The following is a 26,769-nucleotide window of genomic DNA, read 5'->3' on the forward strand; positions in this document are numbered from 1 at the left end:
CTAGCACATCCCAGCTCTACATCAGCTTAATGCAGATGTCATGACGCTGCCCAAACTCATGGTCCACCAGCCACTGCACATACTGACTAAGGTTGGGTCACCTTAGATTTCAGACAAGACAAATTTTTCCCTGTAAATTTTAGAAGGGGAAGAAAAAAGAACACACATAAACTGTAATGGAGACCAAAAAAGATTCAGGCTACATATCACACTCTTCCTTCCACATCAATAGACATTCAAAGCCACAGAAATGATTAGAATTGAGCTGATGGATAGGTTGATTCCTCGTTACACACAAGGGCCTACAACAAAAAACTAACTAGCTCAGGAGTGCATATCAATATAAGAGACAAGATGTATTCCAGAGGTAATCTTCACTCAGAGCACTGTATTGAACTAGAGAGATTCTGCGCCGGAGAAATCAAGCACTACTGTGTCATCTTTCCACAGCACACATCACTGCAGCTTTCCACGCTACATCCCCAGAAACTGATGGGATGAGAAGTGAGAACACTTTCGTTTCTGCTGCTTCAAGGTCAGCACCTTTGCTCATTGTTTAGAAATGCTTTGCAATGCAGTTCAGGGAAGGGGAAAGACTTCCAATGTAACTGACTGTTGCCTCCTAGCAGCTCAGATCTGAACTGTACTGGTTGCTTTCAGATCCAACAGCTCAGTTCTCAGTCATTTTCTTTCACTGCTGCCCAGATGTCACTCCTGAACAGAACTGCCACCATCTGCTGCAAAAGAAAATACTGAACATAGGAGGAAGAGTGAATAAAATGCACGTTTTGACTCACAGTTACAGTGAAGATGGCATTAGCAGGCAACTAATTGGTCAGAATGAGTAATTCATAAAGAGCTACACTGTCCCAGACTCCATGTTTGAAGTCAGTCCTTCCACCAGAGAGTGGAAGTCCAAGGACACTATTCTTGCCTCTCAAACTCACATAAAAAAATAAATTCTTATTTACTGGCCTATATTATTCTGAAGCTAAAAAGTAAGTTTGCCACCTACAAAAACAGGTAAAAAAAATAATAAAAATGGAAAGAAGTGCTTATTGTCATAATGCAGAGATTCTCAGGTCTCTGCATATCTGAACCACCATACATAGAAAACACTGTTCATTCAGGTTTTTCATTTTACAGAAGACTACATTCATCATCTCAGTGGTGCAAAAAAAGTCTAATACTGCTGAAGAGAAGTTTTACATAGGAATGGCAGAGTTAAATGAGATTGGGATGCTTATTCTCAACAACACGTCACAAATACGAGAAAAGCATTCTCCTGGCCAAATTCCATCATGAGGTAAATGCATTGTTTCACTGTTTGAAAGGCTTTGGAAACTGAAATGGATTTGAAGTGATCTGCCAGGAACAATGGTTTCATTAAGGAGAAAGTTGTCGATGTAAGGTAGCATGCATTTCATCAATTTGGTGCCTTCTGCTAAGGGAACAGTTAACCAGCTGTTATATATGGTTATGCTTATAACCATAAGCATAACTGAGCTCTTACATAAAAGGGTACAGTTTTAGTTACCTGTTTCCAAAGAGTTGGGCGACATTTAAATCAATTTCTTATTTAGGATTGAAGGGATACATATCAAGGTTTGCAATATGCTGATCATTTGTATGGGATTCTGCTAAAAATCAAATTACAGAGACAGATGCATACTGCAGTACTGTAACTTACAACTTGTAGTGATTTAGAGAGTTATGGCATCAGAGCTGTGGAGCTGCCTTTAAAAAGAAAAAAGAAGCACGCGCATAAGTTATTCTTGGGTCCTAAAAAGGTCAACTACAGATCACTGCAACCACAGCATAACTTCAGAATTAACTTAATTCTTCCTTCACTCATCCACATGGGGCAGGAGTGCTTATTTCACATTTGCAATACCACACATCCACTACAGAAACATGAGCTACTCATACTCAATACCAATTAAGGAGTGCAAGACTTATAGAGATCATGTACTTCTGTACCACCATGAAAGAGACAGCGTTGGTTTCAATGCTCATACATGGAGATACCACCACCTTCCCTACAGACAGAGGGAAAGTCTCTCATCAGTGCTCTTCAGCGGTACCGTACAGCTTAAATCCTTGATGAGACTGGCCCACTCATCATCCTTCAAGAAAGGATTAAAGTGCAACAAGCAAATTTCACACCTTACAACATGACACGTGTGGTCAGTGCAGATGTGGAATCCTCTTGCTTACTGCTGGGCAGACCACAGAAAGAGAGTGACCTGTAACACACCATTGTCCACCTGTGCTTTGCCAATATGGGCTTTAGTTTAGCAATTCAGGCCAAGCCCTGTCCAATGGTCTGGCACCATCAGGAAATACTTGTCCATAGCTTCACAAAACCTGGTCCGGTACAGTTCCGGGGAGACCACAGTTGGCATCTTACCTAATGTGCAAAAGTCAAAGGCAGTTAGAAATGGGCTACAAACATACACTGCAGTACAAACAGCTTTCACAAGAAGTTAAGGCACCACATGGCACAGGGATGCATATATGCTGTACACAGAACCAACAAGTATGGTTAGATATTTATTTTTTTTATTTCTTAAACATTTGGGAAACAAATGAATTCAAGATCTGGATTAGCTGATGCTGAACTGAGAGATGTGGAGCTGTAGGGGCTATCTAGGCTTTTCACACTAGCCCTGATTGTTTTTCCTTCTCTCCAGTTTACATGTCTTTACAGGTTTTTCCAGCACAGATGCAAACTTCTCCCAGGAAGAATGTCACTGTATGGACATGCTCTTATCTTCTCCAGACATGCAAGCAGTGAGATTGTGAATGTTTCCCTCCCCCTTCTTGAACAACTTTCCTATTAACACATGACCAATACGTGGAAATTGTGCATGAAATATATTTCTCTCATTTCCACATAGGAAACTCATCAGCTCCTCAAAATCTGGGTAGCAGCAGTCAATCATTTGGTAAGGACTCATCCAAACTAAAATCCCAGACTATATTTGATTTTCTGGACTCAGACAATCTCTTCTGAAACTGGGCAGAAAGGGCTTTTTTGCTAGTATTTGCTACCTCTGTTTTTGTGAGCACTGGATAACCACGAAACAAAACAGAACAGCCTGATAAGTAGATGACTACACCTCATTTTCAGGCATTAGAGTACCTCAAGAGTCTATCATGAAAGCAGACAAATACATGATTTTTTTCTGAAAGCTTTTATTCCTTCCTCTGCTCCACATAATTTAAAGTGTAATTTTGCACAGAGGAAGTTGCAGCTTTACTAGCACAGTTATTAGAAGCTTCCAGCTAAATAAAAAGTAAACAGAACAAAAATAAAGCTTTTAATTACAACCTTACCTTGTCCCCCCAAGATGCCAGTTGACTTCACCACCATTTCAAGTTTTTTGTCCCAGGTAAAAGTGCGAATATAGTCTGTTGTAAGAAAAAAAGAAATCCATACACAGACATGCCATACCTGCTACAAACCAAGTAGTGTTGTTCTAAAATGCATAATTTCTCCTTTAACAGAGAAGAAAATACAGTAGGCTTCCATAGCCAGAAGAACTCAGGTGTTCACCCTAACAGCAGCTTCACTTCTCAGATTATTCATTCTATTCGGCTGGGGTGAATATGACAGCTTAGAAGTCCTACTTCTACAAGAAGAAAAAAAATAAATAAATAAAAAGAAAGTCACTAGCTGACCTTCATCCTAGAAACATATCAGAAGCCTCACTTTGCTGTACCAGCTTCCATTACTTTTCTACAGCTGCTTGAACACCTAGCCATTTAGGCTAATAGCATTCCTCATCAATGCAGCCACCTGCAAATCTAAGAGATTACACCTCATGAAATGGAGGACTGGAAATACAAATGACTCTGGAAAAGAAGGCTGCAAAGAAAGAGATCAGAACTGTTTCCAAACCAGTTTAAGAAGAATGTGCTTAATGATTACAAGCATACAAATACTCAGGTCTACAAAAGTGAAGATGATGTTAACCACCTCCAAGATTTTTGCACACAACTAACTTACTTGCCTAAAGATGGCACTCTACTTTCCAGATACAAGTCAGAAGATGCAGCAAGGGAATTACCTGCTTGACACTCATTATCCCGGTCAGGCTACAAGATCGAGAGTGATTTCAGAATATTTGATCTCCCTCTTCCACCCCTACTTCTCACTGTTTGTTCCTACTCAGATCACTTCCACTGAAGTTACTATTTAAACAGATACGTAAATATTATTGAACTTAAAAGATTAAACACATATGAAGACACAGAGGTAATTCCATTTCAACTGGAGTCAAAGTGCAGGTTAAAGATCAACTTGATTGTTTTCTCACTACCTGTAAGGCCCCATATGTATATATTCTTCCTAATGTTTCCCAGATATATTTCCAGTAATGCAAATGACAGCACAAATGGTACAAGAGCTGGAGAAAAACAAAACTTCCTGCCTTCACTGTGAACACTCATGACAGATGAGGGCAGTACTCCAGCAGCTGGGAGACAAGCTTTCTTAACACACATCTGGGTGGTGGTGATACAGTTCTAAGAGTTCTTCTGAAATCAGAAGAAAGGAGTTTCACGAAAGCAAGCAAAAGGAACGTTTAACTTACCAATAATCCCCACAACCAGCTCATTGTTTGTATCGTCACGACCCACCAGCAGGGAATAGTCTATGATGAGGTGGCTGGAGAGGAACTGGGAATCACTGTGTATAGAAGCTCTCAGCACAGCCTTGCAGTGGGAACGGATGTACAAAGGGTTGTCACGGACCATCTTCAGAAGGTTCTCATCCAATAGGACGACATCACAGCTTTCTTTCCCTGTGTCTGTTTTAACATTCCTATTCCGGAGGGAGCCCTTTAAGTCAAAAACCTGTAAATGCAGAACAGCATTACATTTTCCACTTTCTTCTGTAAGATTAAAGACTTGAACATGCTTGACTGCAGTGTTTGAGCAGAGATCACAGCAAGGTAGCTCTCCCCTTCTCACTACAGGGAAGGTAGCAAACAAGATTTAATACAGCAAAAAAACAACAGTTCCCTAAGTGGAGAGTAGCACGTAAATCTATACAAAAGCTCTGCAACTTTAAATCTCAGATTTTAGGCAAGTAATTTCATCAGTGTTCAGTCTAACCTAAGGGAAAACGTGTACCTTTATTTTTAAATCATATAGGCAAACTCAGTTTCCTAGCCAGCTTACATACTCAAATGCTGACAACAGCAAAAGGCACTGAAGAAGGGAGGTGGGTCCTTCCTTGATGAATCATTTAACATGGGTTGACAAGACAAGAGACAGACCACAGAATACTTTCTTGACTGGAAAACACCTCTGGAGGTCTCTAGCCCAGTGCTCTACTTGAAGCACGTCCAGTTAGAACAGGCCGATCAAGACTTGATTAACTCCAGGAAAAAAGTCCATAATCTTTATTTCCGTAACTACCCCCCTATTTGATGTCAGACACTAGAGGGAAGATAACATTTGTTTCAGTTTCCTTTTCAGCACCAACTTAGTATTTGAAGAGGATTGTCCCTGTCACTTTAAGGTCTCTACTGCCTCACAAAAGCCATTCTCCCTTAACTAAAAAGCAAGGCTGAATTCAAGGCCTCATCACACGCATGAAACGGTTCAGAGACAGAACAGTGAGTTCAAAGCATTAGCACGTAATTTCCTTCACTGTCACCATATGTAAGGCTCCCCTTTTAAATACATTAGGAGGTAATACTAGTTAGTTTCATAAAAGCTTTACAAAAAACTGTAGCATTTTGTTAATTACATTGGTAAGGCTCTCACAGACATCAGATATTCATGGACAAGTAAGACTTAACAACTGAAGTATGTACTACAGCTATCTGAATGAGCCAATCTAGTCATCAAATTACTGAGGATCACATAAATACAGGCACTAACTGCCAACTTAGAGCATATGCAAAAGATAATTACTATTAAGTCTGCTATTGCTCTCAGCCCAGAAAGAGCATGCACTGTAGTGGAACAGAAACTCTGTCAAACATGGCCTTACCTGAGCCATTTTCCTTCCATAGAAAAGGTTTTCCATGACAAGCAGATCCAGTTTCTTTTCAGTGTTGTTTTGAGAGTTCTTATATCCAATCCGATACACCCCAAGGATTTTGGCCAGCGCTGTGGGCTTCTGATTAAGGAAAGACTCTGGGTAAGATCTCTGCATGCAGGCAAGCAATCAGATCTCAGAAGTACCACTGTGCATTGCAGCTTAGAATTGCCTGTGAAATTCCCGTGTTTCATCTTGAACATGTTCTTAATACAACTCATATCCCCCAACAGATATTCTTTTTGCTTAAATGAAAATGGTTAATGGGAACATCTACTGGTCCATAAAATACAGAACACAGTCAAACATAAAAGCACTTTTTAAAATACCTTCTGCTGAACTGCATTAGTGATGTAAGTGAAGTAGTGTGGAGCAAAGTCAAGGAATGACTGGACTTCCAGACGAGGCATCTGCTTCAAGATGAATCTATCATCTGTTTTAATATCAGACAGATGATACACTGTGAGTGACACTTTTTGCAAGTTCTTTAGAACAGCCATACAACTAAAATAGTTTGAAAGACTGCCATTCTCTTAAACTCTTTGCTACCAAAGATATTATAATTCTTTTCTGGCTATGTTCTAAATTTGAATCTACTGGTAAGCCAGAAAGAGACTGCCGAAGTTTGATTTAACTCAATGTTATGGGCTCCTTATATGAATACAATAAAAGCAGCCTACAGACCCTTCTATTCAAGACTTCCTCTAAGCAAGAGACTAAAATTAAATGCTGTTGAAAACAAAGAAATCTTATTGTATGCCATGTGAGATGATCAGAAACAGTATCTTCAATAATCAGATTTTTCCTTGAAGTATACTGAATTTGTTTACTGAAATCCACTCAGTAGAATATCACCTTTCTGCTCAACTGGACTCCCCAGCTGCCAATACTGAAAATAGAACTCCATTTTTTCCTCCTGCGCGTTAATTTTATATTTTAAAAAGTGAAAAAAGCAAGAAAAAAAATCTGATTTTGAATACTCCAAACAATCCACTGAACTTTCCATTCTGACTGACCACTTAACAGTCAGCAATCCTCTGTAATCAGAGATTACACAACATACTAATCATCACCAGCTCTAAACAACACCCTCTAATTCTAAAAGACGAGGCAGCAGTTTTTACCTTCAGTCACATAGAATGCAGCCCCAGATTTGCCACCTCGTGCCTGCCAGGGCATCGAGTGAGAGAGGGAGCGGATGAAGTCCTCTTCACTGCTCCCCAGTATCACTTCACGCATCTTGTGAAACTCGCCAGCATAATAAATCCTGCAGTAGAACTTGGCATTCGCATCTGAGAACTCTGCAAGAGAACTTGTCCTCAATAACAGTATGCAATCTCACTACCTGAGATGACACTTAAGCAGATTTTAATAGTGTGTCAAAAAAAAAAAAAAAATTACTTCCTTTAACAGCCTGCTCCAATACCTATTGTACCTTGGGCACTTAATACAATTTAAATTAGAGGCTCGCAGGAAAAAGAAAAAAAATTAAAAACCAACCTCCTTTAGGTTAGCCCCCAATAGACGCCAAAGGGACAACAAGCCAAATGGAGGAGGAAGGCAGATCATGCAGGTTTTTTTTTGCATTAGACATGGATTAGAGCAAGCAAAAATGGTATTGCCTTGTTATTAATTTTTTGTCTCTCCTCTTTCATACAGCCATGTAAGAAAAAATAAAAACATGTGATGTGCCATGGATAGAGCAATCCACCTGAAGACTTCCATTACATGCACAAGGAAAAAGAGTTTTGTCAGCTAAGACTTCAAGTTATTATGTAAAACTCACGGAGTTCCACATGGGGATTCACCAGCTGTTTCTTCTGTCCATCTCCTCCATCTACCTCATCTGAAAGCATAAAGGACTTCTTCATTATCATCACCATTTAAAGAGCTATGAGAGACAATGCTTGTAAATCTGTATTATGAGAAAATTACTTTCTTTTCTTCAAGAATACATTGGCAACTACAGAATTAGAGGCATAGCAGCACTTATACGTATGCTAGAATACTGATATTCCTAGGACACAAGTTTTCTCTTTGTTTTCTCTCTTTGCTTAGCGTGAGCATAAACAGGAAGTTAAACAGGAAGCAAGGAAGAGATAACTCCTAAAATAACAGATATCATGGGCTGATAAACTGAAATCAATTTATATTCAAACTACTCAATGTCCTTTTAGGTACAGGGGTTTAAAAAGCCCTATTTTTCTATTTCTTTTAAAAAGCAAAGCAAAATCCATAGGACAAATCTACATTTTGTGCTTTGGTCATGTGTTTTCAATGCATTCTGGGGTTGGAAAATGTTAAAAGCACTGAAGAAGTATGAACTAGAATGTATTCTGGGCCTTTTAAGTGTGAATGAGGTTTGGAAGAATTAGCACTTCAAAACAGAAGATGGATTCAACAGCAGCAGCCTTGTACCTTGTGGCTCTGCTCCTTGGTTCTCCGCTCCCTCTTTACCCATCTGTCCAACCTGGTAATAGGCGCTGTCAGCACCACGTAAGGTCTCCTTCTTCTGGGAAGACAGGTCTGGGCTCTTCCCTCCCGTGCCACGGAAGAAAGACAAAACACTAGATGGTTTCTTTGCTACAGCAAAAAGAATAAACAAGATGGTACTGGCATTACCAGAAGCAGTTTAATAAAGGCTTTAGTCAGACAAGCGTTCTCCATTCATTGTTCCAACTGGAGGGGTGACATCACCCAGCAAACCTGCAATTCTTCAGGCAACCACTGTCTGTTCAGCAGATTTAATGTCCTGAATGACACTGTGGAATGATGGAGTCATTCAAGAGAGCACACTTCACAAGAACAATAAATACAAGCTCTAGTCACTGTTTCTGCTTGCTTGTCTGAAGCATCAACATTTCAAATGCAGCAAATACAATTCAAAACAGGAATTGTAGCACAAGCCACAAAGAAAATGATGGAGGAGTACAACACAGAAGCCTACCCCACTGGCATCCCAAAGCCACACAAAAAGCGTGAGGACCTGCCTCTCTATCTAAAAATATTTGGTGTCATTTTAGACAAGGCAGAGCTGAAGAGATCAGAACATAAAGGCATCATGCCCCACTGCATATGTTCGGCCCAAGAATAAATAATGCGCCATTATATAGTAATAACACATTAAAGCATAGGATGGTAACATTATCTCTTAAGAATCAGAGAAAGCTATTATGAACAGAGACTTATAAAAAAAATACAGTATGTTCTACATCAAGTTGACTGCAAGACAAGTCACAATTTAAATAGGACAAAACTCAGCAAGCCCAGCTGGAACCGCATTTCCTCTGTTATAACAACTTTCAGAAGAGTTCAAACAGATTGAATAGACTGAAGTCTGAAATTAATATATCATATACAGGACTTTAAAAATGTCTTACGTTGTTCCACTTCAGCAGCACGATTTGAAGGACCCATGTTAGCTTCAGGTAGGCGCACAGGACTACCACTCTTTGGTTTGCCATCTGATGTACTGAAAGGAAAAATGTCATAGTAAGGGCAACAAACAGCTGAGACACTACTGCTTTACTCCCATTGTAAAGGGAAGGGAGTTGTGACAAGGTGGGGGTCAGCCTGTTCTCCTACGCAACTAGCAATAGGACGTGAGGGAAGAACCTCAAGTTGTGCAGGGGAGATTCAGATTGGACACTAGGAAATAAAGTCAGTCAGAATAGGCTGCCCAGGGCTCCCAGCCCTGGAGGTGTTCAAGAAACATTCAGATGCTGTACTGAGAGACATGGTCCAATGGAAAATTCTGATGATAGGTGGACAGCTGGACCGGATGTTCTTGTAGATCTTTTGCAATCTTGGTGATACTAAGATTCTAGTTATTTCTCCTCCATGCCTAGCAGCACATGCTGCTAAGGGAAAAGGATACAGTGTGAAGTTGTGACAATACAGAACTCCTCAGAGTTGTTCATTTTCTCCTCTCTGACAAAACCTCTCAGAGCTCCTTAGCAACAGTTGCTTCCATCATCACAGGCAAGTTAAACAAGGCCAGTGCTTCCTATCACACATGTGGTCAAGGGACAGGTGAGTGAGCCAGCAGAGCCAGATTCCAATCAGAATGCAGAGATCCTAACAGTGGCATATTCTCTAGGTCCTCACTGTGGCTGCTTTACAACAACTGCTTTGTTACTATAGTTTCCTCCATATAATGTAGTCCCTACATCTAACCTGTTTGCCTGTAGTCCTTCTTCAGTACCGTTTTTTGGAGATGCTTTGGACAACTCATCAAGGGCATTTCTATATTCCTTGCAACTGAAGGAGAAAAAGATAAAGAAATAAAAATAAATAAGTGAAAGCTTTTCTCTGGGAAACCCTGCTTTTCCAGATTTAAGATTTTCCAGATAAAAACCCAATTTAAAGATTCAGTTCAGAGACAGCAAACAAACCTACAGTAGGAAATGCTTCCATTACTTTTCCTTACAGTTAGGATTATTTCCCTTATGACAGTTGCTGCTTCAGATCGTACTGTGGGAAAAATTTCAACATTGTTGCTTCTGCAGTTTAAGAATGAGCTACTCAAAGTCTATTGCCTGGTGCCAAGAAAGCTCCAAGGTTTACTGAAGTAGCTGGTTTGCAGAGCTGAGCAGTAGCAGGAGCTGCTGTAACTGAAGGCAGGCAAGGGAGAGATTGTTTTACAAATAGTCAGTCAGTTTCCTTAGTTCAGTTGCACTGTCTCCACGCCAGAGAATTGAGCTAACTTCATTCACTTTATTTCACTGCATTTATTTCTTCTTCTATCACCATTAACTTCAACAGAACACCATAATTAAATCATTCGTGTGCAGGTAGAAAAAGCCCAAAATCCAACTGAAAGCTGGAAAACCTACATTCCATATCTCAGCAGTATAAGTAGACAACTTCAGCTCTGTCAGAAACTCTCAAAGCAGCTGAGTGATTGAACTGTCAATGCTTGTTTCCTCCCATTAGGATTTAAGTATTCCCTGCACAGAAAAGTTCCAGAATATAACATTTCAGATGAAGGGCAAGTAACACCAGTACCTGAGAGCAAAAGCTATGATGGAGCTTGGTTCTTTCTCACAGACTGCAATAGGTACGCGCTCATGCTCGTACATTAGGTAGTGCTTATCTGGGTCACTGGATGAAAATGGAATACAGAGACTATTAGCAGAGCACAGAAGTTTATGAAAAGGTTAATTTTTGGTCAAAACCCAATCTCTTCACTGCACTCTAGGCACAAGCTGCAAGTCTTAGCACAGGGCCAAAGCGTTCCAGATCAGCGTCTCCCAAGAGGCGCACTCACAGCTAGCTGTGTGGTTAAATCTGACTGGTAATGTGTTAGAGCAATCATCACGTCAAGCAAGCTTCTAGTATCAGAGGACCAGTCTAAGTTAAAGTCTATTTCTGTTTAGCAGCCACTGTTTCTATTGGCACTAAAACCTGCCAGTTTGCTTTAACTGTCCTACAGGATAGTCTGCAAAGTGAAGTTAGGAGGCAAAAAAAAATTTCAGAAACCTCCCCAAAGCCTCCTGAGTTTCCATCAGATTTTCTTTAACTTCCCTATAAGATTCTGTCATTTAACTTTTACCTTACTAGCCCGCGACCTCCACTGCTACCTAAGGGTAGAAGTCAGATTTTAAACTTAGGCTGCCAAACATTAGGTTCATGTCAAACAAGAAACACTACAACACATACAGACAGAGTAGCTGAAAAAACTTTCCAGCCTGCTCATTTTCACGTGAGAGGGACTTGAGGGCACATGCAGCAGCCACTGAACCTGACCTACACCCAGACAATGCCCATTTGAGTCCAACCCTTGGGAGAGGTCTGGAAGCAAAAAGAAGAAGCAGGCATGTAGCTTTAGTAAGTCTTTATTACAGAAGGACATTTCTGTTCCCTCCCTGAAGCAAGTTAGAAAGCACCTCTCTTTCCCCTCTTAAAAGACTTCTGGAGTGGCATGCCTACTAGGAAAAAGAGAATCTGATAAAAGGGTCAGGACCATAGGTTTGAGCTTTGCGTTGGGCAGTGGGATGTGACCTAGTGGGCAGAGCCCACAATTCTACAAGGGTATAATAGAAGAAGGATTGGGTCACTAATAAGAAAAGGGGGCAACCTACAAACACTTAGGAAAGGAAAGGAAAATTTCTTGTCTTGCAGAAGATCAGCTTATTTGGATGCAAACCCAGTAATGACTTAAATTATATACAAAGCAAAAAAAGCACGCATAGCTCTGTCTACAGTTTTACCAGGCTACTTGTTTGTACATCATATGTATTATGCAGTACTTACAAGGGAAATGGAATAGGGTTGTAATTGTTCCCAGGCAATAAGTTAGCCAAAATAGCTTTCATAGTAGACTTCTCTTTCACTTGGCTGTCAGTAGATCCCAGTGAGTGTCCATCAAACACATCTGAAACAGAGATAAGTTCAGTCTGCCCACAAACTTTACACTGTACATTTGGGAGCAAGGTGGTAGACCACAAAGTTACCATATTTGCCATTTTCGAAGTAGATCTCATACACTTGCGAATACAATAACGAATACAAGACCAAAGCTGAACTGTACCTTCTGAGCTACTGGTTGTATCCTGTTCAGAAAGTGTGCTGGCACCAGTTAGTTGTTCAGACACAACCTCTGGAGGAGTGGGCAACTGAAGATGGGTGGAGCCTGTGGAGCTCTGACTTGATAAAGTAGTCAGAAAACGATCCTCTAGAAGGACAAAGGAAAGCATTTTATATGGCTATCAGAAGCAAAATTGCTTGCCTTCAGGCTAAGCCATCACCAGTGTCTACTTTCAAGAAGTTTTTACTTAGAAAGCAGGTAGGAATGCCCAGAGCAAAACAACCCGCACTGATCAGCGTACACATAAGCTCCACAAGATGAATATACTTAAGCACCCAGTGTCTTCAGTTCCCAGTAAGGAAGGGTCTCATCATATACCAACACCTCAAGGAAAAGATGCACATCCCACACGCCATGCAGATCTTCAGTTATGACTCCCACATTGCCAGAGAAAGGGTTACAGCAAACATCTTTTCATATCTTAAGAAAAATAGATAATGTACCTTTTTCTCCATTTTGGAGTGCTGGAGAAACATTGCGTGGGGAAGCATCCATGCTGCTGATCTAGGAAGAACATCAGGTGATCAATGTTGACACCAGGCTTTTTAAAGCTATATCCCTTCCTCGCTGTGGAACAATTGCAAAACCTGATGTACCACAGCAGAGCATTCCTACCCACTGTTCTCAGATTCAGCACATCACTGCCTCTACCAGTATATGAAAGAGACAAAGCAACAGCAATCTAGTTTCACAAGATTGCTCATGCCTGCTATCACCTCTACATGCTGCTTTAAAGATAACACGATTCTTCTACATAAGCTTACAGCTAACTGAAGGCTAAGCATGTTTTAGCATTAATGAGTGTTTTACGTGGAAAGGACACAAATGCATGCAGCTGAGCAAACCAGAGCGCTACCAGGTTTCTTTGTGCACTTTGCTAGCTACCTATTTGGGAGGTCAGCCTCCCTGTGCAACACTTGTATTGTGCTGCCTTGCAGTCTGGACATTTCCTCAGAGTATCAGCTCCACAAAGGCAGTTGTTCAGCATGCTGGCAACTGTATCCTTACACACAGCCAGAGGGGCAACAGTTCAAGATCATGTACGCATCCTCCCTGCCCATTCCCACAGACATCACCAAATTAGGAACAAATTTATAAATTTACTATCATTCTCCCTGCATTCTTTGCTCTGCCTCTCCTGATATTTTGCCTTTTCTCTTTCATAAGGAATAACATTAATAGATAATAGGTTCCTGTGCCGTTTTCTCTCAGTGTGTTTTCATCCAGTCCAGCCTCCAACAAGATGACCTCTTATCTAGACACAACCTTGACAACGAGCACAGCTCTGTTGTGAGCATTCATTTCAACTGTCCAGAAGCATAAAAGAAAAACACACTAATATCATATTCTCAGCCATCTTCTTCTGTAGAATATAGATCTTGGTTTATGTGTTTATGGTTTATGTCTTTAGAAGAAGCTAAGTAGACAACACGCCATTCAGATGTTTACATATGAAAATTAAACAATGCAGTAACACAAGTTAACTAATTATTAAAGTGAACTGAAGTTGAACTTTAGACATTAGTGCTCCTGCGGAACAAATGTTTAAGTAATGTCCAGCCTGCTGCTTGTACCTTGCTTTCTTCACCTTGTCTCAGTCTTCCAGGGCTAGGTGGTACTGAGGGGCGTTTTCTGCCTTTCTCTTGCTGGAAAAGATCCTGCAACCTTTTAAAAAAAATTTAAAAAAATAAACTCAAAACACAGGTTACACATACTAGCTGTAAAAGGCAAAAATTATGTTTCTCCATATTAGAATACAACCCAGCATGCCTTCACAAGCCTTTAACACAAACTAAGATGACTGTTAATACGTGCTGAAGCCGTGTTCTATGGCTAAAGAAAATCTTTTCCTCATGCCTTGATTAGCACTACAGCAACAAGAGACACTGCAAACACCACATTCCAGCTACTCTACAGTATGAGTGCAAAGTCTTCAAAATCACAGAAAAATAAGTCATCTTAAGCATTTCATTTGGCACGTGCCCACCTGAGACCATTTCACTCACTTGCTTTTACATGCTTCCATCTTCCACCTTGGTTCAAATGACACTTTCCCGCCTCAGATAAAAGTTGTGCTCTACAACATCACACAGCCTTAAACAATTTTCTGTTCCAGTCAACCAGCCATTAAAGGGTATTCAGCACTACGTATATGTATATGTATAGCAATTGCACTAGAGGGAGAAAAAGCATACAACTTCTTCCCTTACAGTATCAGCAGAGTACTGATGTTACCATTACAGCATCTCTTCTCTTACCTACTATTCCAGGCTTGCAGCATTTCACAGAGTCCTTGCTTTTTAGCAATCAGAGACTCAAAAATAGATTGAAGCTGTTGAGGTGTGTCCAGTGATGATGAAAGGAGCCTTGCCTGAATTTTCTCAGTCCAGTTTCGAAATTCCCCCTCTTCCATCTGCCAAAACAAAAACTGTCAGCATTCTGTCACACGGCATAATGCTCGATCCAACTGGCTTGTCCACACCTTTAAAGCCTATGTTCTGTAAATATAGAGGTAATCCATTACCTCCTTTTGTGCAAACAGATCTTCCATTTTCTCTTCCCTTGTTTTGCTGAAAGTGTCAGTTTTCAGAGAAGCAAGGCGATCATCAACAGCAAGGTACACTTGTGACACCCTGAGAACAGGAATACAAAGAGTTAAGCTGTGATTACTTGATACAACTTCAACATTCTTTAATAGAAATCTGAACGTGCTTACAGTTCGAGTTTCAGAATACAAAAGATGACACATGACAGCTTTCTGCACAGTAGGATGTCCCACTGAATTCACCATGACTTTTGGAAAAAAATCCATCCATGCTGTAGAAATCTCTAAACTACACACCATAACATCCTTCACCACAGCTTATTCCTAGCAGCAAAAGTTTTCAGAGAGCAATTGAAAGGTCACAACTGCATTACTAGCAGAGCAGAGCTGTTGCACTACTGGTGCCTGGGGAGACTGTCAGACTGCAAGCTAAACCAACACCACCGGCAGGGATGAGAGAGAATAAAACATTTCCATTCTCAACAAAACTAGACAATTTCTGAAGTCAGGCAGTCATGGATAAGTCAGCCAAATAGGAAAGCTGCCATCAGGTCAAACAGCAGTCAGGTTAGAATTAAGATAGTTTCTTCCACCATGCCTGTCTTCCACACTTTTGTTCCTACATTTAGAAGGTATCTACGCCTACAGCAGTTCAACTCAGACTACAAAAGCATTCTAGACTGTCTATTAGCATGGAAACATGCTAGATCACTCATAACAATGCAGCAGTCAGAGATTACAATAAACACAGCCAGTAGAAGAAGACAAGATTCTTAAGCTCAACTGCAACAGACAAAGAGATAAGAATTAGTATTGATGGAATTTGGTAAAGATAGGAAAGAATACTCCAGTGCTACTCTCCCTTACAAATACATCCAACCAGAAAAGTAATGATTTTAAATGCATTTATTTTAAATTACAAATATTTAGCAAGTGTATTACTTATGTCAGCACACATTTTTGTGTTTTGCTATGAAGTCCAAAATACAAATAAGTTAAAATCAAAGCTTACTTTTGAGAGAAGTCCTTAAGGTCCTGCAAAATCGTAACTTTCAGCGGAGCCTGCCGTTTGATATAGATCTTGGGTAATGGGACACATACTTCAAGTAGACGGATTGGAGAGTAGCTGAGAAGAGAATGTGACAACTTTCAATAATTTTCCTCACATGGAGGTATATGCACAACTTCTTTCAGCTTCAGAATAGAGTTTGAAAGTATTCTAGATTATGCAAAGCAGAAGTGTTTCCCTTCAGCATCATCTACTGGAACAATTCACAGCCCCATGTCACATGGCTATTTCTAAATAGGAGAGATGGATTTGAAGGCTAGACTACTAGGTGGATAAATAATTGGTTGGATGGTCATAGCCACAAAGTTGTTGTCAGTGGCTCTATGTCCAGGAGGAAGCCGGTCATAAGTGGTGTCCACCATGAGTCTGTCTTGGGACAGGTGCTCTTCAGTATTTTTATCAACAATTCTATGATTCTATGGCTATTCTTAGAAATATTGTCTGCCTCATCCACCACAGTGATGGTAGCTACAATGCACTCTGCATTCCAGCACACAATCTGTGTCATGCTATCCCTTGCTTTACCCTGTGACGGGAAGACTCAAGGAATTTTTGTCAGAGCCACGTGCTTCACACAGTACTAGAGAACAAATTCATTTATTAATAACCAGAGGACCTCACCTGAAAGATGCCACCATCTGATTGTAAGAAAAATACTGGTGATAGTCATGGTGAATTGAATGACCACAAGGCTCTGCATTGGCCCTTCGTGTGTACTGGTGCCCATAGAATCTCAGCTCAAGGTATTTTGCAAAAGACATAGACCAAGAATCACTAGAAAGAGGAACAACTGGTGTCACCTGAAAATGAAAGCAAAATGTCTTAATTTCACTCTTCAACCAGAAAATAAGACAGGCTAATCTAGACTCTATCTAGTAATTATTAGTACCAGAAGCAGTCATAACCCCAAAAGATACCAAAACAACTAAAAAATTGTTTATACAGAGCTACACAATGCACAGATGGATACAATAAACTGGATAAACAATAAATGGCAGTTGATATTAACAGCCACTAAGCTGGGGGAGCACAAACACATCATTCTATCTGGTATGCTACTCTTGTATACAGAGAATTTCCAGCAGACCAGTCAGTAGCAGTGTTTTCATCACATACTTTTTCCCTAGTGATTCTTCATCTACAAATACTTTGCGGTGTATTTCAACCTCAGCAGTGCTTCCAAGTTCGAAGCAGCCATTTACACTTAATAGCTACAAACTTAATGTTTACATGAGCACACAGTAATAAAAGGTTACAGAATATACACAAGCAGTGTAGGGCAGCGTATACATAAGGATTGTAGGGCTTGCCTTCAGCAACTACATTAACTTCTTTTAGATACCTTTAAGTCCAACACCTATGTTTAAGCCACCATTAAGTAGGTGAACTGAGTCATTAGCACAGATAATTAAGATGTTTTGAGTTTGAGGCACTGCATGAATCTTTTTATACTCATCTCTCTTAGAAGGATCTTAAGATTTACAGAAAGGTTGGCTAGAGAAGAATATCCAGCTGGTAATGTTTTTCTTAGTTTAATTAAAGAACAAGTTTCAGATAATACACAGTCTTATTATGTTGTGGTTTTTCATCTTTCTAATGAAGATTTCATTTACTTTCTAATGCCTACTAAAAGAAGTCTAGACATCACACTGACTCAATGCAGACTGTCCAGTTTAAAGCAGATCAAAGAATACCAAGTGGGTTTAGCCAATTACTAAGCCAGGAGGTCTCAACATCTATCCTTTCCCGCACACACATTCTTCTGATGCTTGTACAGATTAACATGGAAGGGACAAAGCTCTTCACCTCTGAAAGGACAGCCCTAGTTTTTCCTATGTCAGAAACTTGTTACCAACAGTACATCAATTTCACTTAAGCCTATCCTTTCAGGACTGATACTTTGCAATACACCTCCATCATACTACATTTTATCCTCAATGTTTCCAATTCTACAGGAGGAATTTGTAGACAAACAGGACCACTTGGCACCAGCTTTTGTAACAGCTTTTGTACAATCCCATCTTTCCATACACACCCAACTGATTCTTAAGTTCTCATCCTTACCTGCTTGCACAGTCTACACCAGGAATAAGTAAGAATTGTGTGCTGGTACCCAGGGACTGGGGAGTCCAGCTCCTTTAACACAATTTGCACGCATCCTTGCCCATGCACAAAGCGACGAATGTGATGCACCATTGGCGTTTCACAGAACATGCTGGGGCACTGGTATGAAGGCCTTACAGAGAAAAACGGAAACACCTATGAAGGATCGTATGCAACACACTGCTGAAGAGTTGGTTCAACTCATCTAGTATGGCTTTTAATGTCACAGTACTATTAATCTTTTCTATAAAAAGTTTCCTAAGCCGTTAATGAAAGCTGCTGCTGCACAGCTTACTGTTCTCATTTAGGAACAGCATGTAGGGAGTCTCCCCTGCCAGCAATATCTGTATTGGTCACAACATAGTGACTGGATACTGGTAGCTATCACAGTAGCTATCACAGTCTTTTTTTTTTTCTTATTATTTTTTACTGTTTTTATTACTGAATCTGCTTCTACCAACATATTACACACACAGTGGAAGTGCTTGATACCAAATTAGAAGAGCATTTCGGCAATGTACCAGAGGAAAGGCTATGGGGGGGCAAAAATATGCCAAGGAGCCCTCAAAATCTTAAAGCATCAGATCCTGAAGGAAGAGGTATGCAAAATAGTGCCATATAACCTCCTTGATCAGAAAAATCCATGATCTTTCTTTCAATGGTCATCTCTCAAGTCACCACAGAAACATCAATGCAGAATTCCTCAGGTACCAGAATCAAATAGGAAATTTCTCAAATGCAGTAAGAGTTGAAATAAAAAAATAAATAAAAAAAAAACTTCCCTGTTCGTATAAAAAAAAAAAATACTTGAACTATGAAGACAGAGTGAGTCACTTAACATGGGACACTCTATTTGGTTTAGAATGAGATATACAATTAATTCACCTAAAACAGTAGCGCTCCAGAAAAATCCCTAGAGTCAGGTCATTTTTTCCGTAGAATTCCATGGTCACAATCCTAAAGCAGAGAAGGAAGAAAAGCTTTAGAGGAAGAATTCTGCCACTGCTAATTGTGCAATGGCCTGCAGGTGCACAGATCTGCACCTTTTGCTTGGCTATTTTCAGCCCTGTATACACTCACAGGCTTCCCCACTACTATTCCCAAGTTCTTGCTGACAAGTTCACTAATGAGATACAAGGAACAACTTTAAACTTCATATTTAAAAGTGGGATACAATTCAACAGTACTTTTGAAGAATATTTTCAAGAACACCTAGGCACAGCACATTAACATCCGAACAGTTACAAAAAGAGCACATCTAGAAGGTGAAAAAAGCCTGAAAGTACTTAAATAAAATTTAACAGCAGCATTTTATTTCTCAGAATCTGAAGTGACCAAGACACTTAACAGATAAATATCAACTGAAGTGCCAATTCATATATTTCTGTCTAATATAATTACATAATTTTATTGCTGCTTTTCAGTGAGCTTATCACCTTCATTGGTTCGTTCCTCAGCTTTTATAGGAACTCGAGACCTTCTTTTTCAAGAAAGGCATCTATAAAATTTCACTTGGTTTAGACAATGAAACATCAAGACTTGTCCAAGGAGTAGCAATGAAAGCACATCATAAGTTCTGCATAATCAACAAGTCACAGCCCTCTAAGCTAAAAATGTAGATGAAAGTCTTAATATTGTTGACTTTATAAGAAAGACAGCAGTATTTTCAAATCCCACTCTCAGTAATACAACCCATAAGTATTCTGAGATTATTATCTTTAAGCTTGGACATTATTTATATACATTAACTCTTCCTCACAGAGCAGCCTAAAGAAGTGCCCTCCCTACACATACAGATCTCTGCAGTCAAAGATCTAACTAAAGCATTCTGTTTCATGTTGGGCCTTCTCCTTCAGGCCTGAGATTAGAAAGGCTGTGAGATGCAGCTCTGGATCCACCTGATCAGGCAAGAGGAAATTTTGGCAACAGTTCCCATTAGAGAATGATTAAAACCTACAAAGGAGTCCTCAGTGAAATATGTTAAGATGCAAGGACTGACCTTGTCTTTGGAAAGAAGACAGCAACTACACAAGCTACAGAAGTGTATTTTTCCTACCAGGGGCTGACACAGGCACTTGGAGCATTGCTGGACTGCGCAGAAGAGCTACTGAAGAGAACACAGAGCCTCTGATGGTTTACTGGACTCAAGCAATCCACCTGGTTGAGAGAAAACAACTCACTCATTGGTTACAGACATCTCCATCCACACACAACCAGTGACAGAATTATATTCTGATAAATTTAAGGACAAATTCCTGCTTATTCCTTTTCCACGGATTCACTTTACATTATCAGACAAAAGTATTAACTGGCCATTTATGGAAGAACATAACTAGTAAGTGTAATAAAAACAGTGTGTGCATATGTTACTGTGGAAAGGAAGCTAAACGGACAAAAAACAGGAAACAATCAAAGCCCCAAGACAGATGTGCAGCATCTCCAAAAAAACTGTACACTTTAGCACAACTTGAAGGCAAATCTTTGCCATTATATGTTAATCACTTACTGCAGCTACAGAAAGGCTTCCAATTTTCTGTTCTTCTCTGTGAAGGGATTTACCACTTTGCTGCCAGAATGGAACCATCTCCCTTTCCACACCTTACAGAGCTATGAAGTCACCAAATATTTTCTTTGATCACTGAGTAAATTTAAAACAGCACAGACGAGTAATGGCTACTCCTACAGCCTGTAAGACTACTGCCTGTGAAGCTACACAGGTGTATATTTAAGCATCCATTAAAATATGACTTCTGCTCATGAACTTAGGGGCTAATAGTGGCTCAGGACCCAAACCTATTGCTATTACAAGAAACCAGTTCTGCTACTCTTGTCATAGACACCTTTTTGTGTATAGTTCCCAGTGCAAGAAAGTCCCAAGACCACAGATACAAATCAGCAGCTGTCATAACAGTTTCCCCTGTCTTTAAATATTTCTGGTTTCAAGTACACTGTCTTACTTGGGAATTTCTGACAAGATACCACTCCCTCCATTAAGACACTATCATATTTCTCCAAATCTCCCAATACTTCACAAATATTTGAATGTAATTGCAGTCTACTATTGCTTCCATGGCATTAAGCCCTCTTACACCTTTAGAAATCAGTACAAGCACAGAAAAGCTGCTTCAGAAAAAAAAAAGTTTCTGCCCCCTCCACATTCTCTGGAATCAGTCATATGCAGCTGAGCTGAATAGTCAATACTAAACTGAGTCTCACAAGCTTTTCCCTTCTCAGGGAAATTTTGCAGTCAGTTCCCCATTCAGTTTCTCTCATATTCACCTAGTCCTTGGTTATGCTAGCTTAAGTGCCCAGAGCACTGCAATCTAAAATGGCTTTGACTTAGGCAAAAAAAAGCCTCTGGTTCAACATTTGGCATAAAAGACTACATGTTCTGTATTACCAGGGGAAACAGATGTAACTGTGTTTTGTATAGCATAGATCTTACCTTATGAGACCAGGAGGATTCATTTTGAGCCAGTCCTTTCTCATCCTCTTCAATTTTGCATCCGGTTCTTCCAGCAGGGACACTGGATACATCCTTCATTTGGGCAAAGGGATCTGTGCTTCTCTGTAGTATCCTCCCTCCCCTGGCTCGATAGTCAGCCAGCATTCTGGCTAAACTCTGGCTATCACCTAGATGCTCTGCTATTCTAGTACTGACCAGCTCATGGGAAGGTAAAATTTGGATAGCTTTGGCTTGGACACTCCCATTCATCCCTTGTAGTCCAGAGAGATCCCGCAATAACTGTCTCTTCCTTCTACTCTCCAACTCCTTGTACTCCTTGTTAAGGAGAGGAGACCAATAAACCTGCTCAGGGAAGTATTCTCGAGCAGGGCATCTCATGCCTTTTTCAGTCAATAGAAATGGTTCACGGAACACCATTACAGGAGAAATTGAGAGAATAACATCTTTCAGCTCTTGCTTAAATGCTGCTGAGTACATCTTGAGACGATCCTCAGAAGACGTTACCTCTTCCGTAACATATAAACCAGTATCATCCTGGAGAGGGTCTCTGAAGACTCTCATCTGATTCTTGGATTCCTGCAGATCATCTGCCTGTTGAATAGGCTCTAGTGGCTGGCTATCCAGAGTCACCAAGTGTTGGTCCATGCCATGGAGGGGGAGCAGAGATGTTTCAGGCACTACCGGAGGTACAGAGTGAAACACTGGAAACGACGACTCCATTTTGTGGTGCTCTTGCTGTTTTGAGGGCACTGTTTCCAGCTGACTGTTCTCTTGGTCACCTCTCTCAAATAAACCTCTTTGTTCAAGCAGGGTGACCTCATCAGATGACACTGATTCAGAGATCACAGGAAGCTTTTCAGCTGAGGGTTCAATGTCTCTGATCGTCATGCTGAAATCCTCACCATTGAACAGGTCCCGTTGTTCATTTTCATCTCCTGGTTCCTCAATAAGGGAGTGAAAGGAAGTGTTTTTGGTGAGAGTAGGGGGCATGGCAAATTCATCCATAAGGAAAGAGATTTCCAGCTGGGAATGATAAGCCACACAGATCATAAAGATCAAGATCTCCTTCACACGGGCCAGTTCATACTCTGCAGCACCACACAACTTGATAGTGCAACCCAGGTGCTGAGGACACCCTTCAAAGAACATTAGAGTTTTTGTTTGATCTAAACAAAACAACAAAAAAAACAGAAAAGCAAAATACAAGCATTAGGATAACAACTACAGTCAATCTTGTTTTGTGAAAATATTACTTACAGTGAGGATGGCTAAGCTGCTGAACAGGTGCACAGACCAATCATGAAATCTCTATTCTGCATTATTTTCAACACTTTGCTGAGAAGACCCTGGGAAATCTTATCTAGCACTAAAGTTAACCCTTCCTATTTTAAATAAAGTTGGACAGTGGACTCCAGGGCAATGGAAGGAGGAAAAAAAAAAAAAACAAACAATTTAGAAGAAACAATCCAACCTAATTAAAAACTAACATCTCTTATCTTAGTAAGATAGGGAGACCTTGCACTTCTTGATCAAGTTTTTTCATCCACACTTTTGTTAATGTTATTTATATTTATTAATATTATTAACAACACTTTTATTCCTAGTTGTAGCAAAAGAAAAGAAATTAATAGGAAGAATAATACTTAATCACACAAAGCACAGGATTGTTCAGATCTTATTAAGAAGAAAAAAACACAGTGTCTCATGCACACAAAGCAGGATACAACAAGATTTACTTACCATAGGGCAACTGAAACACCTGCATGTAAAATTTATGACAGGTTCCCAAACGTGGTTTGGTCAGCAGTTGATCCATTGACATCACCAAGTCTCCCTGAGTCATTCGACTTACACGGTCTAAAACTTGCTGTGAAAATGAGAAGAACAGTAAGAATCTACAGTTACTTCTTATTTTTTAAGTTCTGAGTTAAATCTAGTCATCCAATCACTTTCCATCCCCAAATAAAACTTGAAGAGAGTTCTGACAAATATTACTGATGAGAGAGAAAGTCAAGCTCTTTCATGAAGACAACTGAACCCATTCAAGTGAAGGAAGTTCCAGGAGATACAGTGCAGTCAGTGTAGGGATGTCTGTCAGGACAACAAACTGCTTGGCTCATCCTGCCTCACAGCAACAGAGGGCCTTTTGCGGATCGCAGGGGACCACTGAGCATGCGTGAGAAATAGGAGTCAGAATTAACTCGAATCAATTCAGTATAAAGACCTGCCAGCAAGGGCACAGCAGAGAGCAGGAGGAAAAGTTACATTCTAGGTATACCTGTTATGTCTTGGAATTGAATTGCCATTAAAAGAAAAGCCATGGTTTGTTTAGGAGAGAAAATAAATGATTTTTCTGTGCTTTTTTCAAGGAGCCTGCTACAAGAAGTTAAGGGTTCCACTGTAAGGTAGACTCTGACATGAAACACTCACCGGCTTGACATTGATGACTAAGGTGATACCATGCTCTAGCAGCATGTCCTGGGCGATTCGAGACACAGTCTTTTCAACAAGGACCAAATTAGGCCTGACATCAACTATCCGTTGCACATAGTTCTTCAGGAACTCCCTCTCCTGCAGACATAAACACCACCTAGGAGTTAACTAGAGCAAACTTGTCTGGAAAAAAAAAAGCCCAAGCACTAAATACTTAACACTACTTTCTCATTTATATACTGACCACTCCTATGAAACATGGAAACCAGATATTTTTTTCCATTGTGCACATTTCCTCACCTCCTAAGCACACCATTCAGTGTATCATTGTGCCCTAATCATACATGACTATCTGAAATAAGAGACCCGCAGAATCCAAACATTTTTACATATGCACAGACACCTCACACAGCAGAAACCACCTCTGTAAACACAGACCAGAGTCAGCAGCTCTGCTCGTGATAAAGCAGGTCACTCTCTACAAAACAGTTCTTCCTTCTACCATATGAAACTCAAATATCTTTATTTAAGTTAACTTATTTGTATAGGTATTAGACAAATTCACCAGAGAAGTGTTACTGGATCTAGTGGTCATCAGTGCAGATAAACTCATTAAAGGGGTTAAGACTGGAAGCAGCCTGTAGCAATCATGCCCTGGTTAGGCTTGGGATCTGGAGGAACAAGAGCCTAGCAAAAAAAAGCCAAGTCAGGACCATGAACTTCAGGAGAACTAACTTCCAGCTGTTCATGGAACTACTGGATGAGATCCCCTGGGAAGTTCTCCTTAGGGACAAAGGAGTGGAGCAGAGGTGGCAGCTTCTAAAGGATGCCATTCTGAGAGCACAAGAGCTTCTCATTCTCTGGTACAAGAAATCAAGTAGAGAAGGCACAGCTTCTCTGTCACAGCTGAGCAAGGACCTACTGGTCAAACTGAGGAAAAAGAGGGACAGCATCCCTTATTCTACTGCCTGTACACATGACATGGGAAGAGCACAGGGATGCCATCTGGATGTGCAGCAATGGGATCAGGAAGACCAAGGTGTGAAGAAATGAATTTGACAAGGGATTGAAAAATAACTTTAAGGATTGTACAGGTACAATGGTGAGAAGAGACAGGAAAAGGAGAGTGTACCTCCTCTGATAAATGAGAGAGAAGAACACGCTTCAGTAGGTAAGGACTGACTTCTTACATGGTCTGATAGTAAGTGGGAATGTGGCAGAATGGCTTTAAACTAAAACAGAGAAGATTTAGGTTAGATGTTAGGCAGAAATTCTTTACTCAATGTGGTGAGGCACTTGCTACCCAGATTAATTTGTGGATGCCCCATTCCTGAAGGCATTCAAAGTCAGGTTGCCTAGGACTCTGGAAAATCTGATTTCAAGTCTAATTTAGTGGTTGGCAACCCTGTCCAGAGCAGTAGAATTAGATGGAGTGGCAGTGGAATTCAAGGTTCCTTCAAACCCAAGTCATTCTATGATTCTACAAAAAAATCTGTACGTACCTTACAATCCCAATGGAAAATGTTCAAAAGGTGCTAGTAATAGAGCATTTTTAACAAAAGTCATCTGCAATATTATGTTCTCCACCTTCAGGTAAATGCAAAAGTTGAGCAGTGTCACACAGGGATGCTTCCATTCACTTACAGAATACAAATGCTGCATCTCTTCAAGACCCTGAGAGACTCAGTCCTTAAATCTGCAAAACTGCTGTTGCTGCCATGCCCATCGCCTGGCTTCATTTCACTATCTCCCCTCACTACCATGCACAAAAAGAAAATACGGTTGCAAAGTCATTAGAACTAATCAGTTACACTGCTGAAGGGAAGGTACAGCTTCTGAAGCCAGGTATTTTCAAGTGTGTTATTGTGGCTCACATCAGTCAAGTTTTAGAGGTTGTAGGCATAAGAAAGGCATCACAAGAAAGTTTGCCAACTGATAGAAACTGACTTCTTCAACTGACCTAGGATTTCTGAAGTATTCTCAGCCCTAGAGAGCTTTAACACAGACAAACAAATACCTACGATCAATTTCTGAAGCAAGCACTGAAACATCACAGCAACCAGTAGTCATAAAGAATAGCAAATGCTTCTGTCCCACTCCAAGGACAGGTCTCAGCTTAAATTTCTACTGGAAAACAGCTCAGTGTGTTGAGAAATTTTACTGCCAAAGCTTTCACACCTGTAAGCCTACCATTAAGCACTAAGTGGTATCGCATGCAATTGAAGGAAATAATTAACTACTAACATTATGGCCCAAGCTCAGTAAAGCACAAAATGTCTGTGTTACAAGTATCCTGGAAAAGATCTGAAAACCGATCCTCAGGCAGACATGCAGTATATTAAACAAAAACTCCACCTATTTCAGTGTTTTCATACCCAAGGCACTTCTCTGTTCACAAGGGCTGAGCACAAGCTCTAAAGTGACATTTTGTAGTTCATCAACTTCATTAGGTTGGGTGTTGTCCCATTTGTTCAAGCCTGACAAAAAAAGTTACACAGGTACAACCTAA

The 26,769-nt window shown here is 40.3% G+C and overlaps 1 protein-coding gene across 11 annotated transcripts in view; it reads right to left on the minus strand.

Moving 5' to 3' along the window:
- Positions 1–1,749: 1,749 nt before the first annotated feature.
- The window catches only part of PIKFYVE (phosphoinositide kinase, FYVE-type zinc finger containing), a 60,182-nt gene continuing 35,162 nt past the window's right edge, over positions 1,750–26,769 (minus strand). For 7 of the 11 annotated variants that reach the window (XM_052676036.1, XM_052676040.1, XM_052676035.1 and 4 more), the window contains 26 exons: positions 24,258–24,398; positions 23,568–23,694; positions 21,807–22,993; positions 20,418–20,518; positions 19,247–19,318; positions 18,323–18,494; positions 16,880–17,058; positions 16,202–16,315; positions 15,169–15,277; positions 14,903–15,057; positions 14,219–14,309; positions 13,088–13,148; positions 12,588–12,731; positions 12,311–12,431; positions 11,717–11,848; positions 11,063–11,158; positions 10,232–10,315; positions 9,436–9,527; positions 8,474–8,638; positions 7,842–7,901; positions 7,180–7,356; positions 6,385–6,488; positions 6,008–6,136; positions 4,599–4,860; positions 3,335–3,414; positions 1,750–2,405 (listed from right to left, as the gene is read on the minus strand). In XM_052676036.1, the coding sequence (XP_052531996.1) occupies positions 2,295–2,405; positions 3,335–3,414; positions 4,599–4,860; positions 6,008–6,136; positions 6,385–6,488; positions 7,180–7,356; positions 7,842–7,901; positions 8,474–8,638; positions 9,436–9,527; positions 10,232–10,315; positions 11,063–11,158; positions 11,717–11,848; positions 12,311–12,431; positions 12,588–12,731; positions 13,088–13,148; positions 14,219–14,309; positions 14,903–15,057; positions 15,169–15,277; positions 16,202–16,315; positions 16,880–17,058; positions 18,323–18,494; positions 19,247–19,318; positions 20,418–20,518; positions 21,807–22,993; positions 23,568–23,694; positions 24,258–24,398 (4,266 nt within the window). In that variant the 3' untranslated portion in view covers positions 1,750–2,294. Of the gene's footprint in view, positions 2,406–3,334; positions 3,415–4,598; positions 4,861–6,007; positions 6,137–6,384; positions 6,489–7,179; positions 7,357–7,841; positions 7,902–8,473; positions 8,639–9,435; positions 9,528–9,553; positions 10,062–10,231; positions 10,316–11,062; positions 11,159–11,716; positions 11,849–12,310; positions 12,432–12,587; positions 12,732–13,087; positions 13,149–14,218; positions 14,310–14,902; positions 15,058–15,168; positions 15,278–16,201; positions 16,316–16,879; positions 17,059–18,322; positions 18,495–19,246; positions 19,319–20,417; positions 20,519–21,806; positions 22,994–23,567; positions 23,695–24,257; positions 24,399–26,769 lie in introns of those variants that run through there. The other 4 variants (XM_052676041.1, XM_052676039.1, XM_052676038.1 and 1 more) reach the window with 3 other exon arrangements.

The sequence above is a fragment of the Tympanuchus pallidicinctus genome, unplaced genomic scaffold, assembly GCF_026119805.1.
Source record: "Tympanuchus pallidicinctus isolate F22 unplaced genomic scaffold, pur_lepc_1.0 scaffold15, whole genome shotgun sequence".
Lineage (NCBI taxonomy): Eukaryota > Metazoa > Chordata > Aves > Galliformes > Phasianidae > Tympanuchus > Tympanuchus pallidicinctus.